The 18,149-nt window shown below is 45.9% G+C and overlaps 1 protein-coding gene across 4 annotated transcripts in view; it reads right to left on the reverse strand.

Moving 5' to 3' along the window:
• Window positions 1-1,131: 1,131 nt before the first annotated feature.
• The window catches only part of LOC135907709 (synaptotagmin-15-like), a 227,025-nt gene continuing 210,007 nt past the window's right edge, over window positions 1,132-18,149 (reverse strand). For all 4 annotated transcript variants that reach the window (XM_065439423.1, XM_065439421.1, XM_065439422.1 and 1 more), the window contains 4 exons: window positions 15,165-15,298; window positions 10,446-10,607; window positions 6,340-6,457; window positions 1,132-5,721 (listed from right to left, as the gene is read on the reverse strand). In XM_065439423.1, coding sequence (XP_065295495.1) covers window positions 5,375-5,721; window positions 6,340-6,457; window positions 10,446-10,607; window positions 15,165-15,298 — 761 coding nt within the window. In that variant the 3' untranslated portion in view covers window positions 1,132-5,374. The remainder of the gene's footprint in view (window positions 5,722-6,339; window positions 6,458-10,445; window positions 10,608-15,164; window positions 15,299-18,149) is intronic.

Genomic DNA, 18,149 nt, shown 5'->3' on the forward strand with positions numbered 1-18,149 from the left:
GTGCAGCCTGTGGCTATTCGGAAGAAAATTCAGTTTTTTTCGGCATATTAATGCATCTTTAACGCGCACACATCACTTTGTCGCGGTAAGTTTTTGCTGTTTTGTGACGTCGCGTGAGAAGCAGGTGAAGTGAGTGCAGCCCGAAAACTTTTGACCAATAGCCGAGGGCAAATGGCAAAAAGGCGTCGAATCAGAAATAACTATTTTTCTTTTCTTCGGTCAAATTGTGCATAATCAGTGTGTACACGTTATATCACATGGGGAGCTATCACGGTTTTCGTGACGTCGCGTGACAGACAGGTGAAGTGGGGGTGGTCCAAAAATGTTTTTGACCAATCGCAGTGGGTTGATTGCAGAATTGGAACAGAAAAGTTTTGAATAGCTTTACGTTATAGCACCCCAGGTTCTCCACAAGTTTTTAACTACGGCTTTACTGCCTAGTGTGCCTCGGTATAGCAAAGCCTGGGATGGCCTGGCAGGCCTCGGCTAAAACGAGTCGGGTGCCTGTTTGCACCGAAAACTTTAATGGATGAATGAATGGATTGTGGGGTTTTACGTGCCAAAACAACGATTCGATTATGAGGCACGTCGCAGTGGGGGACTCCGGAGCAATTCTGACCACCATGGGATCTTTAACGTGCTTCTAATGCACGGCACATGGGCGTTTTTGCGTTTCGGCCCCATGGAAATGCGGCCGCCGCGGTCGGGATTCGATCCCGCGACCTCGGGCTCAGCAACCCAACACCATAGCCGCTAAGCCACCGCGGCAGGTGAAAACTTTAATGCGACCTAATCTAATATCGTGTAAGTGTGAACGCTGGTGCCGTGGCTGTGCGCCAAGACCCAACCGTTGCATAAGCCTTGTCAATAGTTTCGCAGTCCGCTGAACGTATGACAAGTGCGGATCAGGAATGCACAGAGTCGCTAGCGTTTCACTGCCTGCACAGGGTATAGTGCCAGAAGACTATCAGAAACTCGCCCTTTCCTTCCACCGCTGCACCACCAATGAAGCATAGCGCAGGCCCGAGAGCAATGGTGCGACTGCTCTATACCCGCTAAGCGCGCCTTAGACGTCTGAGAAACTATTGAAAAGGGGTGTTTCGAATGCGTAAGAACAATCGGTACTCCAAATATGTCACAGTGAAGCACTTGGTCTTTGAGCTTTATTTCAGCGAACACAGAAAAACATCGCTTTCGACCAGAAATTGAGACAGTTAACATATTGGCTCATGAGCACAAACAGATTATAGTGTGTTGAATGCGACGTTAAAAAAAAAAAGAAAGTCGTTTATCCCGGCTTTTGTGCGTTGAGCACGACGTAGTCAATGTTGCTTCTCTCAGCTATGAACATCCAAAAGTGAAAAAAAAAAATGCCCCGATAGTTTCAACTATGCATTACTCAGTAACCGATGCGTTACTCAGAAAGATTAAGAGCAAAAAAAAGGAAATAGGCATTGGACACTTTAAACGCGAACAACCGGGTCGTTTGCACTGAATGACGCGTGACTCGCGAAGACTGCAGTAGCCCATGTTATTATTTTGCACTTTTAGAAACATGGGCGAAACAGGAAATGTAGGCGCACTGGTGTGTCTATACATTTCCTTAAGCTTGAGGTTTTGGAGCCTCCATTTTATTGTTTCTTTTTATCTCCTAGAGGAACATACCACTACGCCTCAACAGTGCTTGCAGAGCTAGAATACTTGTATATTACTGGGGAAAAACTAATGTTTCACTTGTGAAACTTAGAGCCACACGTTTCTTATAAAGGCTGATAATCAATTAATTATGACTTATCTTTAGAAAGTCGCTAATGACATACGATGCAGTTCCATAACGCGACATTTATAGGCGGGCAAATACAACCAACGATTCTAAACGCGGCAATCGGTTACGCATTGCTAATAAACCTTCAATGTTTTCGTCATTCAACTTTTTCATTATTCAGTTTTCGATTCATCCATCATTCATGCAATCATACAATTCCTTAATAGTTTAGTGCATATTTCAAGTGCCACAGGTGCATTCAACTATCTCCCAAGGCCAAATAAATGGCTAAAATATTCCTTGCGATGCACGAGCTTCAACCGTTCCGATTAAAAAAAAAAACACTATTAGGGACCACATTTTGCAACCATTCATTTACTTTTTCATTTTTTTTTTTCGTCCTACGTCATTGGCTCGGATGCAGAGAGGCCTCCGCTATCGCAGCAATGGGCCCATCCGCGCGACGGGTGAGAACAGATAACGGAATGCGTTCAACAGAGAACCCAAAGGCCGTGTTTTCTACTCGTACAATTAATTTTTCGTTCTTTTAACTTTTAGTCTATGGCTTCGACGTCGCCGTGGCATTGTTATCGCGAGAATCGGACACTTCGTGCAACGGTTGGCAGGAGCGGAAAATGAAGCGGATCGTCAGAAAATGCGGTGCAGGTTGGGCAACTATTTACGAATTCAAAAGAAACCAGACAGTCTCCTTGCCCCACCTCGACTTGACGAGGTGGCGAATTCTTGCTCTTATATCCCGACGGCTGATAGGCCACTCTGAGCATTCGCGCCGGAAAGGCGAAGTCGCGTGCCTCGGTTCACACTGGCGGAAAAAATGCGCGCGACACACCGCCGGCGGCAGAACGCGTGCCGCGAAATCAGGCGAGCGGCAACATTTTCCTACCGCGGAGCGCATGGGTCTTGGAGCCGTTTTTGCGGCAGGCCGCTCGCCGCCGATCGGGGAGACCACTGAGGAGCGGCCGATTCATTCACGTGGGCAAGCGCTGCAAGGAAATATCGCCCCCTCTTTCAGCACAGATGATTAAAGCCGCACTGAATCCAGCTGATAGCGAATGACTTGCTTGCCGCGGCGGCAAAGACGCCCGCCAGTGTGGCCACGCCAATGCTGGCGCGTTCTGCCACCTGTGGCATGCCGCTCGCAATTTCCCCCGCTAACTCTACAATATAGCGTGCTTATTACACGAATCTCTGAAGGCATGCAGCCCAATTATTTGGGAAACGAAGCTGACCTTGGGACACGGAATTTGGCTGCGGCTATCTCGACGTCCGATCACACCACAAGGCCTTCGCAAAATAGAATGAACTTGAAGCATGATAGGCTCCTACGGCTCTGCATTCGCAATGGTGACACATCACCAAAACTCTGTGTTTAAAGTGCTATTGGTGAAATTATTCGACTCGTCTATATAATAGTTCTAGCTTGCCCGGAAAATTCAGCCAGCCCATTCATCCAACTCAAGTGATAGAGCGGAATTATGTTATGTAGATGATCTCAGAATCTGCTGGGAGAAAAGAAGGCACCCGTGCACTTGACACCCTATTACTTTTCACCGGCTACTGTCGCCGGCGATGTGCCAAGCTACTCGTTCACAAACTCTACAGCCAACAGAAGCACAAGCAAGCGAGGTGTTTTTCTCGCACTTGCATGATTAGGGCACACAATCAAAATTGTTCGCCGGCACATCTGCTTAATTGTTTCATCCTTAGTCTACAAATCGAAAAGAATAATGGCAGTGATATTAGTGACCACTAAATCATGTAAATAACAGAAAGCAAAGGCGGTATATAAGTTCCTCTTGCTTTTACATTCTCGCTGTTCGGGTAGCACTGAGTGTGAAAGCGTCGAGAACTTTCGAACAACTTGCGTCATGTGCACAAAAAATAATAATGAAAAAGCTGGATCAAAGAGACATTCATGACTTCGCTGCCTCGGAGTACTGCAATGAAATATTAAGGACGTTATGCCATCATTTAAGCCGTAAAGTGTACGATAATTAATGTATCATGCTATTTGCTAGCGACACAAAACTCCGCTGACGCAGCAATGATACTTACCTAATAAAATAAGATATTAGATAGACGGATATTAGTGTTGAAGAAAGTTGAAATGAAAAAGCAACAGGGCTGAAGGGCACGTAGATTGCAGTGCCCCCATTCCTTCCCCCAACCAAAAAATAAAATAAAAAATAAAAGAAAAAACGAACGAATGGGCTGATCACGTCACAGGGGCTCCTATATGCGACAAACTATAACATTCACCGATGTGTGGCTTGCTTACATGAACATCTCCTAGCATAACAAGTGCCGTATTGGACCAACAATGCACTTTGGGTAATGGGCAGCATTTCGATGAAACACTTTTGCAGTAGTACTTGTACGAAGAGAGTCCGCTGCCTTGTTATTCCTTCACCTTCTTTATGTCATGTTGGAGCGTGCGACAAATGCTGGAATGCCACTTTAGAAATATTTATGACGGCACAGGCTATCATGCTGAGGTTTCCGCATCTCCGAGTTTATCGTCATTGAATTCCTGCGAACGGGTGTATAATTGGGCATTTGCTGTTCTTTTTTTAATTAAGACTCTCACCCCCCCCCCCCCTTCTCTGCCCGCTCTTTCCAAGTACAGAAGGAAATAAAATAACTTTCAGCAGTCGCTATGAATACTTTCTGCAAATAAATACAGTGCATGCGATAAATAAACCTACAGAAATAGGGATGTTTTGAAATACAAGTAGGCATTTTTTGTGCCTCAATACTGGTGTTAAAACGCACGGTGAATTTTTTGCAATGAGAGTATTGCTGTTCTCTGGTTGTAAAGAACTCAACGCAAGTCGCAGAGCAAATTTCGCCGGTATTAGTGCCCAAACTACAGTAACCTTGTAGAGTGCATCCTGACCCGACGCCGCAATTTTTTTTTTTAAGAAAATGTTTCTGTCGTATTGTTAGAGACGGCCACATTAAAAATGCAAACCCTGTTTTGTGTACTGGCGCGTACGTAGCCTGCGGAAGTCCCGAAAAGCAGTTTATTTTCCCGATTAAGAAATGTTTACAGATTACCAGTGGAACAAAACTCCAAACTGGACCATTATTATAAGGATTTTGTCTACAGTAGCACCCTTTCATTTCCATTTATTGTGTTTGCACGGATGACAAGCCCGCAAAAATTTGCGAAAACAGGCGCCCTTGGTGCCAGTCTTCGCCTATCTTTGCGTTCAGTTGCCCAGTAGACTGCAGTGCCTGCCTGTGGTTCAGATGGGAAACAAGAAGGACAAAAATGAAAATAAAAATAAAGAAGGACTCTTATAACATCGCGCCATGCTTGGCGTGTAGCAGATTTTGCTTGGGCATTTAGGTCGTGGCTCATGCCAGACGATAACGGAGGCCTTTGGAAATCGACGAGCTCGCCTCGAATCGGAGGCTCGGACAAACTCTCAGGCGTCGAAGCCAGAGTCCCAGACCGGAGCTTCTTGGCATCTCTCCACATGCTGCCAGGTGCTCTCCCCTTCCAACTTGGTTGCTTGCGTCGTAGAACCTCCCTCTCGCTGGTGTAGCCGGCGTGACGAAAGAATCGGAGCCTCGAGAGGCCTCTTAGTCGCTCTTCCACTCGTCGCGGCCCGTGGGGCACTCGAGCGCATGCCACCGGGTTACGGCGCTGCGCGGGTTAGTGAGCATGTCCTGCCAGTGCCGAAGCTCCTCGCCGCGAGCGTACATGAAGGGCCCGAGGACCGTCTTGCCCAGCCGCCGGAAGTCGGCGCCGTCAGGTGACACCATGACCGTGAAGCTGAGGCTGCACGAGTCGAAGTAGCGGCCGGCCACGCCAAACGTGAACGCATCCCCGAAGCTCGCTTCGTCACCGGTGCCCCACTCGCGGTTCTCGGACCGCTTCTCCTTGACGCACTTGCGACCGTGGTTCAGCGACAGCCTCACATACACCCCTGCGCAAGACAGAGAAACGCTGCTGGTCACGACAGCCTGGCGATCGGCAGCTTCGACGGACGTATCCGCGTTTCATTACACATTACTAAGAACGCCGCGTGTCCGTGTGTTCTATTTCCCAGCGTGACTTCACTGGCGCAGAGGAGTAGCAGCACAAACGGCACATAACACTTGCGACGCACACGTAAAGGGCGAGTAAATCCATCCTGCCAGAGGGCCACAGTTCATGCCATGAAAAGATGGTGATGTCAGCGCTAAACTCGACAATCTCGAACCAAACATACCTGCGTGACTTGCCTCTTCACTTCGACTGATGAGATTGTTTGAGTTGCTATTTAAACCTACCCTTCCATGTCCATGCATTGTAGGACATGTGCCCCGCTAGATCATCCGCTTTTTACGCCCTCATGGTGGCTACAGTCAAAGCAATTTATGCAGTAAGGCTCAGCAGGCGACCGCTGTTGTTTCGGTTACGAAACTAAAACATGCTAGTTCGTGCGAATTTCGCAACGTGGGCAAATACAGCAGCCTCTGAATTATCAAGGAGATCTACTGCGAGGCAAAACAGTGAGCGCTTCGTGTGCGTCATGCTTAATGGTTGAGCCATGCATACTTACACTTGCTGGCATCATCCTTCTTTGAAAACTTCCGCACTTTGAGAATAGACGCCCTGATGCGGTTGGTGAATGGGTTGCAAGTCATGCATATCTGGATCTCCCCAATCTGAGAACTCTTCTGCAAAGACGTTATAAAAAAAGATTAAGAATGAACTTTCACGCTTATGCAAAAACAGAAATTACTTGCTTTGTCTAGAGGCTCTGATCCGGTTGTCTGATACTTTTAGCATAAATTGACATATAAGCATCATGAAAATATAAATGAAATGCCCACTGCGCAACCGTGTTTCTTTAAGAAGTCACCGGAAGAGATTAATATTATACACGGGCGACTCCTGGCAGTTGCAAACAGCAGCCTTCAAAGAGCTGTGGGGTACTCCCTTTCAACTCCCTTTATCAGCCTATGGTTCTAAGACAAAGACACGTGGCAAGTGACTACACGAATGCGTCTTCTGGCATTTCAGAGGCTTTGTACTTTCTTTTCGTTTATTCATATTTACTATGCACATTATCATACCCCCATCCCACTGTCTTAATGGTTCATTCGACTTCCCTGTATTCAACATTTTGCAGGGTGATAAGCTGTTGGTCGCACACAACTCTGCAGAGATTGCTGCGCTGGATCAAGAAGCATTCTTTACAACGCGCGAGTTCTAGGTATACAATAAGAGCTTTGATTGTTATTTGTTGACGTCCTCATTGTAGACGACTTATTCATTCAATTTTTCTTTCTTCGGTAACTCATTTCATTGTCCAAGAGAGACCCGGAAGTGCAAAAAAAATTCAGATTCACCGCACTAACGCGTGGTACGGACGAAAGCCAGCACCATACCGCAGCCATTGAATAATATTATTCCGCCTTCTTTGGCCTTCATAAATCAAGCTTACTTCAGCATCACAAGAAACACAGTAAAAATGCCTGTAGGCAGAGGCAAAAATACATGTATGTAGGGTCACGCAGTGCCTGTGCCCTGTTTTGCGCGATCCTTGCCGCCAATTTTAAAAAAATGCTTACATGAAATAAACATCTGTATTCCCCTGTTTTCGATGGATGTTCAGGAACGTACATGTAAGTCGCAGATGATTAACAATCATCCTATCACCCACATTTCGTCCTTTATTTTGCATATGACGCACACAATGACGAAAAAAGAAGGGTACAAGAAAATACCACCGAATAAGAATATAAATAAATCAGCGTAACAATATCAAGTTATTTTAAAAGATGAACCCCTAGAACGGTAGATAATGTAAAATGCACGCAAACAATTTCGTGTGGCAGGTCATTCCACTCACGTATCATTTGCGTTAAAAAAGAAGAATTATTTATGAGCGTGTATCCTGGAGCGTATTCGTATACTTTTAACTAATGGCCGGTGCAAGAGGACACTACTTTGGTACTTTTATGTATTTTTTAAAATAAATTCCTGCTATGGAGTTATATATGTTGAAGAATAGCGATAAAAACTGTTATTTATGACTCTATAAAAGGAAGACTCATGCAAGTTCTTTACGGCTGCTTGTCGATTACTTGTAGCGCTGTGAATTTTTTGCTCATGTGTGAGTTTTCCGTTTGTTTCTTAAAAGAAAAAATACAAACTAGTTGCTAAGTTGAATTATATGTATTTTTAGAGCGTAATGTCATTTATTTGTCATAATAAGAAATTTTCTCACCCCAGACAGTCGTCGTCACAATATGTCACACCACCGGATAATGCACTGGTGTGGTCGCTACTCGCTTATGACATTAATCAACTACGTCATCACACGAAGTACGTCAGTATACAAAGTCACGTATGTCGTTGCCTTGGTGCCTCACTCTAGGGTTCAATTAGCAGACCTGCCAACTTTCCCAAATTTACGAATGTTCCGTCAAGATTTACAGAACTTGTGTTGAATTTTAGTTCCTGAACTTGCAAATGGTAAACCAAGATGTGACGTAGAGTGGGCACAATTAAAGACATTCGAGTTGCGGACGGATTGGTGTGGTTTCAGAAGATCACAACGATAATGCTAACGATCCTATCAATTCCCTACAGTTATGATGGATGCCAATGTATATTCAGTGCTGCAAACAAGACCCGAACAGAGTTTCGCTCGTGAGTCAACGTTCATACCCATGGAAGTCTTCTGATGGTGAGAATACACCAGAGGTACTTGATTCGAGCAAGCTTATTCAGATAAGTTCATGAAGCAGGCGAAATCGGCAACAGAAAAGTCGCTGGAAAAGTCATTGTGGTCTATAAACAAGGTGTGCTTATCAATCTCTATCGTATCAAGTTTTCTTTTGCTTGTATGCTGTATGTAAAAGTAAGTCATCGTTAATGAAGGGCGTATGTATCTCCGAAAAGCTGTTGTTCACCGGCTCAGGGCAAACTTTTACAATAAAATTGTGTGCTACAACCTCTCTTCCCCCCTTGTGTCGTGTCCGGTGGATTTTTACTATTTTTAGAGTTCCGAAATCGGAAGGGTATGCATTAGACGTCGGAGCAACCTCCTTGGAAGTCACCTAAGTTGAATTTATACTCATCTTATGTTTATATATCTATATTTTATCTTATGAAGCTGATAAGAACAGATTTTATTAGAATGTTCAATAGAGGAAGAGGACGGGAAAAGGAGGGAGAAGGTAAAAAATAAAGAAGGGGAATTAAAAAGAAAGAGACAGAGAAGGCTAGAAAAATGGGTGCCAAACGGGTTCATACTAGCGGCTGGTGACGTGGCGCTGATAAATCTCCCGTGAGGTGACGATGACGTCGCTTACGGCCAGCTTCTTGAAAAGCCGTAAGTAGCTACGGGAGCAGAGTCGTCGCATGATAAGATCATTGGCAGGGTCCCACGCGCACCGATGATAACAGCGTGCACCGTCACGCGTTGATACCGCCGGGCCAGATGGAGACGGGCGGGCTCATACTTGGCGACCTTAGCGAGACGCGCAACGGTGAACGCCTGCGGCCGATTGTCAAACGGACAGCAGACGTCCACGATCCAGGGCGAGGTCCGGGCGAAGGTTGGAATCGCCGAATGGCCGGTTATCGCAGATGATGGTGAAGCGATCCCGGCACGATGTGCGGAGACGCGACACGATGTTGTTGTGTCGGGCCGTGTAAAGCCACTCTTGGCCATGCAGTGACACAGGACGTGCGGTAGCGTGGCCCTCGCATAACCGCACACACAGCACCACTGGTCACGGTCGGCCGTCATCCACATACAGGCTGCGTTGAGGTGGAGAAGGTTGGGCCTGGCTCGGTGGATGAACCGGCAGTCCGCAAACCGGACATAGAAACCCGTGAACATGAAGTGCGAACTGGCGGGGTGGGCGGCCTTTGATGTTAGCCGATAGTTTATCTTATATTTAATTTATCAACAGGTGGAGTAATAATCTCCTGCCTAAGTGGTTTGTGCTGTTTTCTTTGCAATACATGTTATTGTAAGGTGGTGCACCCTTTACAGGAAAATACATGCTGGAAAAGTGGTGAACAACAACCTGAAAGTGTCTTAACCGAATGATTAAAATATGTATTCCCATATTTTTTGTAGGCGCGTCGGAAACACGATGACACTCGGTCGGAGGGAATAGTTTCTTTTGCACTGAGCACATGGCTGGTGGGCGTCCGTCGTTTTATTTGGCGCCTTCGCCGTAAATATTTGCGCGGCAGATTAAAAGTTGCAGCTTTACTTTCCTTTTGGTTTACCCCGACAACTCTTATGCTCAAATTCACGTTTCCTACTGGAAACAGGTCTACAAAGTGTACCAGGTCATGAAATGTAGGCATACATATCACCAGTTTATTATGTTGCAAGTGAATTTCTACGTACCGTGTTTATATTCACGGAAAAGAGTAACAGCAGACCCACGAGCAGCTTTCAAACTGTGGTCGCGCATCACCTGACGGGCGGTGACTGTTCTTTGTCCTTTATGATATGTTATTGTCTGACAGAGTAACACCCACAAGTTAAACGACGACAACAGCTTTGGTATTTATTACAAGAGAGAGAAATGGGGTAGGTATTTAAGACGAATGCTGAATATGATAAGGAAAGTGAGGTTCTGCTATACTTTGGGACGCGTCGCGGTCCCCATGACGACACTGGCAGCAACGTACCTTGGGCACATTGTCCAGGTCCAGCCAGATGACCTTATCCGGGGTGAGTGGTTCCTTCTCCAGTTGCAGTGTGACGTGGCCCAAACAGTGGCGCACTTTCTTGCGATCGATGTCGTAGACGGAAAGCCGCAGCGATCGCGTGCGCGCTTCACCCTCCGAAATCTGCGTAAGAAAACACCATGCACGAGGCACTGAACCGCTTTCTCCAGCAATTAGCATAGGACTACTCCGGCTGCCCCACACGACGCAAAGAACAGTGTAACGCAACTACATCCGCAAATTCGGCTCGTCCACAGCGCTGCGTGCGTGGTAATGTCAACATCAAAGGCAAAATATGTTCCTTGACGTTGATGGCATCATCGTTGTGTGGAAACGCTGCATATTCTAGAGAGCGACATCCGTTGCCGGGATAAGCAGAGAAGCAGCAGGTTACACCGAGGCGTCATTCCGTCTCCTAAAATGCCCAATAGCGAAAGTTACCGTTCGTTATAAAAAAATGTCGCAGTTTCGCTCGAAAGATGAAGCATCGACTGCGATAGAAAATTAGTAGGCAACTATACGGAGTAAAGTTAGTAGTTTCATCTGCCGTATAAGCTTGTAAATATTAGCTCAGTAACTAAACTAAAAATAATGGTGTCACGCGCGCACTAGCAAACATATGAACACATCTCACTCGACGACCGCGGAAACCTGCTTTGAAATCGCTGAAGTAAGAAAGCGTGGCATCAGTAGCGAGTGAATTGACCTTCGTGCTGCTTCTCGCTGCAATAAGAGCTAAGCGGCGAAATATGTCCCCATCGCAGGTCGATTTCAAGGTGAGCCGCCGCGCCGTACGCAGCAGCCGCCGAAGTAAAAAGCACCCCCCCCCCCCCTGGTGCCTTGCATGCGACGGAAGACGGCGTGCTTCTTCCCTGCCTTTCTCCCTTGCGCGCGCGAGATTTAGCCGCCACCCTCGCACGCTTTCACTCTCACACACAGCATACGGCACGCGGGGACGACACGTGGACGACAAACTGCGCCTGTAGTGCCCATATAATTGCTATTGCAATAAAAATTTATATGCTGCGAACACTGTAATTACTGCTAAGACTGCTAAGAAAAGCAAGCAAAGTGCCAATAAAGAAGGCCTTACGCGGGCTGCTCTTTATTAAAGTTTTGGCGATATATTGGCGGTAGCGTTTGGGTTACCATTTCGTGGTGGCTGTCGCAAATTAAACGCGTCTCGCGCTTTTCGTTCTTCTGCCGTCGCGTACTTCGTGCACCCGCACCCGGGGACCCCACGCATCGATTGCATTTGGAAGTTTGAAAGCCTCTATTGCGGATAGAAATCAAAATGGGTTCTTTTATTTACCTTGAGGGCGAGCTGCTGACTGAAGTTGCAAGATGTGGATTCATTTGAATTGATGAGTGTATCTTTTTTGTTTTATAGTGCGTGGCGCGACCACACAGTGCAGTCATATGAGCATATGCATGTAGGATAGCATGCGTTTGAGGAAGCGGTAAAGTATGGGGGCAGCTTGAAATCAGAAGGAAACTTCGCATGGGTCAAAGAAGAGCTGCATAATACTGTTTTTCAACGTCAGCTTTTTTGCAGTACATGTTTGCTACGTGGTGAAGCATACGCAATGTACTGCGGTGATTAATGCTTAGCGTGAAGGCCACTGTCACGGGACATGGAATGAGTTGTATATTGCACAAGCACACCCCCGCCGTCTCCTGTCGCAGCACCAACACTGGGACGCCTAAGGAGTGTACTAGGCCTTCAGAGCTATTTCGGAAGAAAGTGCGGTGATTTGAGTCCTCGTTTCGTCGATCTTGCACTCCCCGTATGAGACCGTAACACGGCCTAGGACTCTTCCGAGAAGTAAAAAGCAGTCTTTAAAAAGAAAGACAGCCGCTTGGATAGTAATTGTACATGACTTCTGCTTGAATGAAATTAAAGGCTCTGTGTGCCGGAAAAGGTGCATAGAACTGCCTAATTAACCCCGACATAATGCTTCTCTTGAGAAGCGGCTTTGTATATCAAAGGCAATGATATGTGGTCGGACTCAACAGGGGAAGCGTTCGCTCAGTCCTTCGTTCGGGCCATTCGCTTACATTGACTATCATCGTCGATGGTTTGTGCACAACTTTTTTAGCTCGTAATAAGTTGCGAAGTGGGTCCTTTTAACTTTTATTACGCTTCACCGAAATACGTTGCGTATGCTTCACCGCATATTATTACTGGAATACGAAGACGACCTTTGGGAACTGAATTAAGCAACCCATCTCAACCTTTGCCAGGAAACTTTGCATTGGATGGAGGCATGCAGTGAACGATAAACAGGACAATGCCATCAGCAATTTTGATTATAAAGTAAAGATGGCAGAGTTGTTCTGTACTGAACTGTACAGCACCTAGGGCAGCACCCACTCCGAAGCATTTTCTTCGGTAGCAATGTCACTTCGTAACGTGACAATGTCTCCGGTAGATGCAGAAACGCACTAAAAGCACTGCCAGCCGAAGCTACGCCCGTCCTCGGATAGGGCAAACATATCCCCCCCCCCCCCCCCCTGGAAGAACTCGCACTTAAGGGGAAACTCTCTGCGCAGCGTAGCCGTCACAAAAATTACACACACAATACACCTCAGGCCGCGCAGCCAGAGACACCTATAACAAACGATGTAAGTTACATGCTATGTATACGTTTACGCTTCGGTAAATCGAAGAACTCGGACGAGAGCGATGAAACAGAATTAAACAATTACCGCGCGGGGCGCAGGTCACGTGATTTCGGTTTTGGCAACCGTACTGGCACTCACGGCGTATGCGATGCACATCACATACAAAAAAAAATGTTTTCGAATGCATTGGAACTTCTGTACTAATTGACTTTTTTATATTTACATCAGACGGAAACGCTACGACCAAAACGCGTGTCTTTTCTTTAGCACCTTATCTTTTCGCACCGTAACCGGAACTTCCACTGTTGGGCTTTTTGGGAGACGGAATGGCGCTACGCCGAGGCGGACGCTTAGCGCAGCAACGGGCGCCTAAGAGCGACGCTCTAATAAAAGGAGAAAAGTTCTAATCACTCCTCTTAGTTATCAATGTCCGCACCAACCACTACAATCAAGTGCACCATAATACTATTGCAAGCTATGCTGTAAGGATTATACATCCGTTCTGTATTAACAAACATCATGAACGCAGCACGTCAATGTACCTTGAGTGGATAATCAGTTTGGTGCATAATTAGTTAGGTGCATTATCCCCGTTATACGGCAGCAAAGCCGAGGGTAGCGGAGCGGCGAAATGTGTTATCATCAACACATTTCTAGTGAAACAAGAAACAGCTGAGGAAATTTCGAATTATTTTTAGCAGACACGGTTGAGGATATGAGGAGCGGGGGCTACCTGAATGCTATTGCATCTAAAGGCTTTGCGATGTCAAATAATTTTGTGATTTTATTCTCTCTTCCTTTTCTCTTTTCAAATTATTTTTCGGAATAGAAAAGTAACTGTACGTTGTCTACTGGCACTCGATCAAGTACCTTATCCTAGAAAGGAGTCCTACCTTTGTTGCTCTAGAACGTTGCAAGTAGATGCAATAAACTAAATTAGGTACATGGCGCCACAAACGACCTCACTGCTAGAAAACCCCTTTCGCGTCTTCTCCATATATCAATGATAGTTGACGATATTTTGCGTGCAGCTGCCTACGAAGGAGGTCGCACTAGAGGGATCCGTACTATTTTTCGCCACTCAGGGTTCCTTACTGAGCACATATATCTATACACATCCTATAGGAATGCAGCCGCTACGGCCGGAGGTCGAACCCGCGACATCGTGTTCATCCACAGCCACTGAGCAAGAGAGACGGGTCTACCATTCTTCCAGCCGCGGCGCTTGTTCCGTGAATTCCGAAGCGTTGCGTGGTGCCCCATAGCGCAAGCTAGGCTAAGAGGAGGTACGCACAGGGTAACGCCACCGGGATAGCACAAAACCTGCAAGCTCGAAGGCTCGAAGGTTTTTGGCTGACAGCAAAAACGCTCATCGTGTTTGCCTTTTCATTGCTGCATACTTTCCACCGGAGACCTCAGACAGCGCTTTTAACTTTTTTGAGACACAATGGTCTCAACAAAACAATTTTATTTGTTCTTATTTTATGTGTTTCAGTGTATTTTGCACATGTTGCGTGTCTATGACGCGCACGGTGCGTATCATTTCACTTCCCATCACTCCCATCCGGGGCAGCATGTCAGATGAGTTCCCAGGTAAACATATGCAGGTTTTCCGTCAAATGCTTATCTCTTCCTCGGTTCGCTAGCGTGGTGTCACGGTTCCTTGCCTCTATAGGCTTTCTATTATAATCGGCACAGATACGCGCTACAGGTGAGGCTAAGGAGGACATTTAGTCAAAAGAAACGGCTTCAGAAAAAAATAATAATGAAGAGCAAACAGCAACCGTGCCGCCGTGACCATGGCGAGATTTTGGCGTTTGAGTCGAAAGGTGAAACGGGAAGGTAAAAGGCCTCTAAAACATCCGCGCATATTTGGCGCTGTGGTAGAATTTTTCCTGAATGAAAACCATCGAAGCAGCCTTACTACTTACAACCCGTTTTTTTTTTAGGTTCAACAAGAAAGGATTTTCACAATTTCACCTACAAGCAGCAATGTGGAAATGAGGATTTGACTGACGAGAACTGCGACACCCTTTCTTGTGCTCACCAACATACCTTGAATGTGAGGGTTTCGTTAAATTTTGGTGCCAGCGTCCGCGTCTTGACGGTGCTCTGCTGGAAAGTATCTTCATCTGGCAACAGGTAAGCCCGGACAAATGGATCTCGAGGAGTGTTTGTGAGGCCTCGCCCTGCAACGATGAGTGAGAAAGATGGGGGAAAAAGTGGGGTGGGGAGCTGCATTTGACCGACCGCTATGCCACATGAAGAACACGCCATTCATCACGCTATGTAAAAAATGAAGAAAGGAAAAGCTATCGACTATGTCCCGCTTCCTAGCGTAAATGTTTCTAGTATCATTTACACATGCACACACACAAAAACGAGGAAGAAGGAACGAGTCGGACGTATGTAATTGCGCTATTCTCAGTAAGTGCGCAGGGACAAATAGCGAACCCTGCTGCCTTAAAAAAAATTACATAGTTTTTCTGATAAAACGAAGCCGTAAACGGTGTTCAAGATCCCACCCCACCCAATTAAAAACAACAAAACATAACGGAGTGTTAGTGTCATGATATGTACAGAAGCACGCGGAAAACAAAACGAAACAAGAACAATGCTGTGTTCGCCATGCGACAACGAAGCGTTGAACTTGAGTGGCGCGTGAGTCATAGCGACTGATGCCACGCAGAACCAAGAAAAATGTGGTATTGGTGTAGTCATCCCTATTCTCGATTGGTAATTTTCCCTGCTGCTACCACACTATGTACCCATATTTCTTGCAGAATCATATATATATATATATATATATATATATATATATATATATATATATATATATATATTATGCAGTCGTTGTTACTGATTATTTTTTGTGTACTTCACTCACAGCCCCTAATGAATCTCGGGTTCTGCGAGTGTCTAAATCCTTAGTACCTCAACACTTAACTAATATCTATTTAGTCTGGGTACCTGGGCCTAGTTCTAAATGAAACGGCTGATTCATTGGCGAAAGTGTAGCTAGCTGGCCCAGCCATTCGAACTCTCCCTACATCAGCCTTGATCATAGCTGCAAGATTTCGGAGGCAAATGATGATGGGAGAATTCTCTGTGCAATCATAACAAATTCCTCGGATTTTAAACACTTATTGTACCCCTGGAAAAGCATTCTTTGCCAATCTAGAAAAATTGAAGTCACGATAAGTAGGCTTCGATGTCACATACGTTCTTTAAATTTTCATTTATACAGGGCTGGTCTGGCACCTTCACCGATTTGTCATGTGTGTAGGAAAGATGGGACCATAGAACAAATATTTAATTCATTGTGGGCGATGTATTAATTTAAGAAAACGAACCCTAGAGACACCACTCCGCCTTCTTGGATTAGATTTACCTGCTTAAAATGTGCTTTCTTTGGGTGCCTCTATACTTGTGCATAGGGACGGGAAGGCTAGCGCTGCCATTCTTTCTTTTAGAATTTTTTTTAGGGTCAATAAGGTTTGAACCCTGAATACGAAATTTTTAGCTTCCTTTGACCAAAACTGAACTTCAATTATTTTCACTTTATGGTCATGGTAGAATTTTCAGTTTCATAAAATTATGCAGGTTCTACAATCTCTATCTATCGATTATAGACGAGAAAACCATGGCCAGGCGGCGCTACTGCGCCTCCCCCAATGTGGAAACGCCAACAAGCGCGGTCGCGTCAGGGCGTAGTCTCCGCTTTGTTTGCATTGTGCCGTCCGCGCTTTTCTTCGCTGCTCGTTCTCACGGCGCTCCGTTTTCGACGGCGGCAGATCGCCTGCTTGCGCAACAGCGATGCAAAGATTGTCGTGCGGTTTCAAGAAGGTTGCCGACGCCGACAGCTTTTTTTCGTGGCGGCAACCTCACGATAGGGGAGCGTCTGCTTCCGAACGTGTACGGCGTTGAACAAATTGTGGACGGTGATGTGAGAGTAAAAGCCAAGTGGTGTCACAGGTGTCCGACAGGATCGTATATGACGTCGAGTTAGAGGTACGCATCATGTTCAGAAATTTAGTCACTTTTATTTCAATTACAACATAAGTCACACTGACAGCAGGAACTTCTGTTGTCATACTACTCGATGACTGCAGATCCATTGGGCTGCTTCTTGACGGTTCCGTCACTTCACAAAGGCATGTTCTGGAGTCTGTTTCACACGTGTCTTGCTGCTGCTCAAGAGCTGTGTCACTGCAGTACGAAAGCACATGTCCCGGTGGTGCTGAGTGCTGAGAAGACTGTTGTGATTGCCATTGGTCTGTTTGGCGCCTCTTTCATCTGCATCGCATATAAATTAAATTAAAATTAAATTATGGGGTTTTACGTGCCAAAACCACTTTCTGATTATGATGCACGCCGTAGTGGAGGTCTCCGGAAATTTCGACCACCTGGGGTTCTTTAACGTGCACCTAAATCTAAGCACACGGGTGTTTTCGCATTTCGCCCCCATTGAAATGCGGCCCGCATATAAATGAAACAGTATGTGTGCCTATTTGTTGTGGGGATTAAATTCCAATAATATGTTTGCAAAGGTAACGTTCCTGTGATTGTGTGAATATATTATTCTACAAGAGTGGTTCCACTACAAGTTATGATACGTGCACACTTAGATACTTAGAAAGCATGGACAAACAACAAACATAACGCGCACGTCTCGAGCGGCTGCTTTCCGATCTGCCGCTTCCCGACGCACGCGACGACCGCGGCTTGCATTAAATACGGTCTGCTACCACACAAAAGTGGTGCGCGGCCCCTTTCGTTACCTGCACAACTAGTAATTTAAGTTGCAGCGTTTGGAAAAGGGAAATAATTCTCTTGAGCTCGTCCATGCCGATCGCGAGGGAAGCCACAGTGCAATCAAATAAATTCGGGGGTTCTAAGTGCCAAAACCATGCCAAAACCACGAAATCATTATGAGGCCCGTTGTAATGGGGAGTCTCAGGAATAATTTTAACCTCTGGGGGTTCTTTAACGAGCACAAAAATCAAAGCACACGGTAACAAGGGTGTTCTTGCATTTTGG

Source organism: Dermacentor albipictus, chromosome 1 (genome assembly GCF_038994185.2).
Source record: "Dermacentor albipictus isolate Rhodes 1998 colony chromosome 1, USDA_Dalb.pri_finalv2, whole genome shotgun sequence".
In the NCBI taxonomy this organism is placed as follows: Eukaryota; Metazoa; Arthropoda; class Arachnida; order Ixodida; family Ixodidae; genus Dermacentor; species Dermacentor albipictus.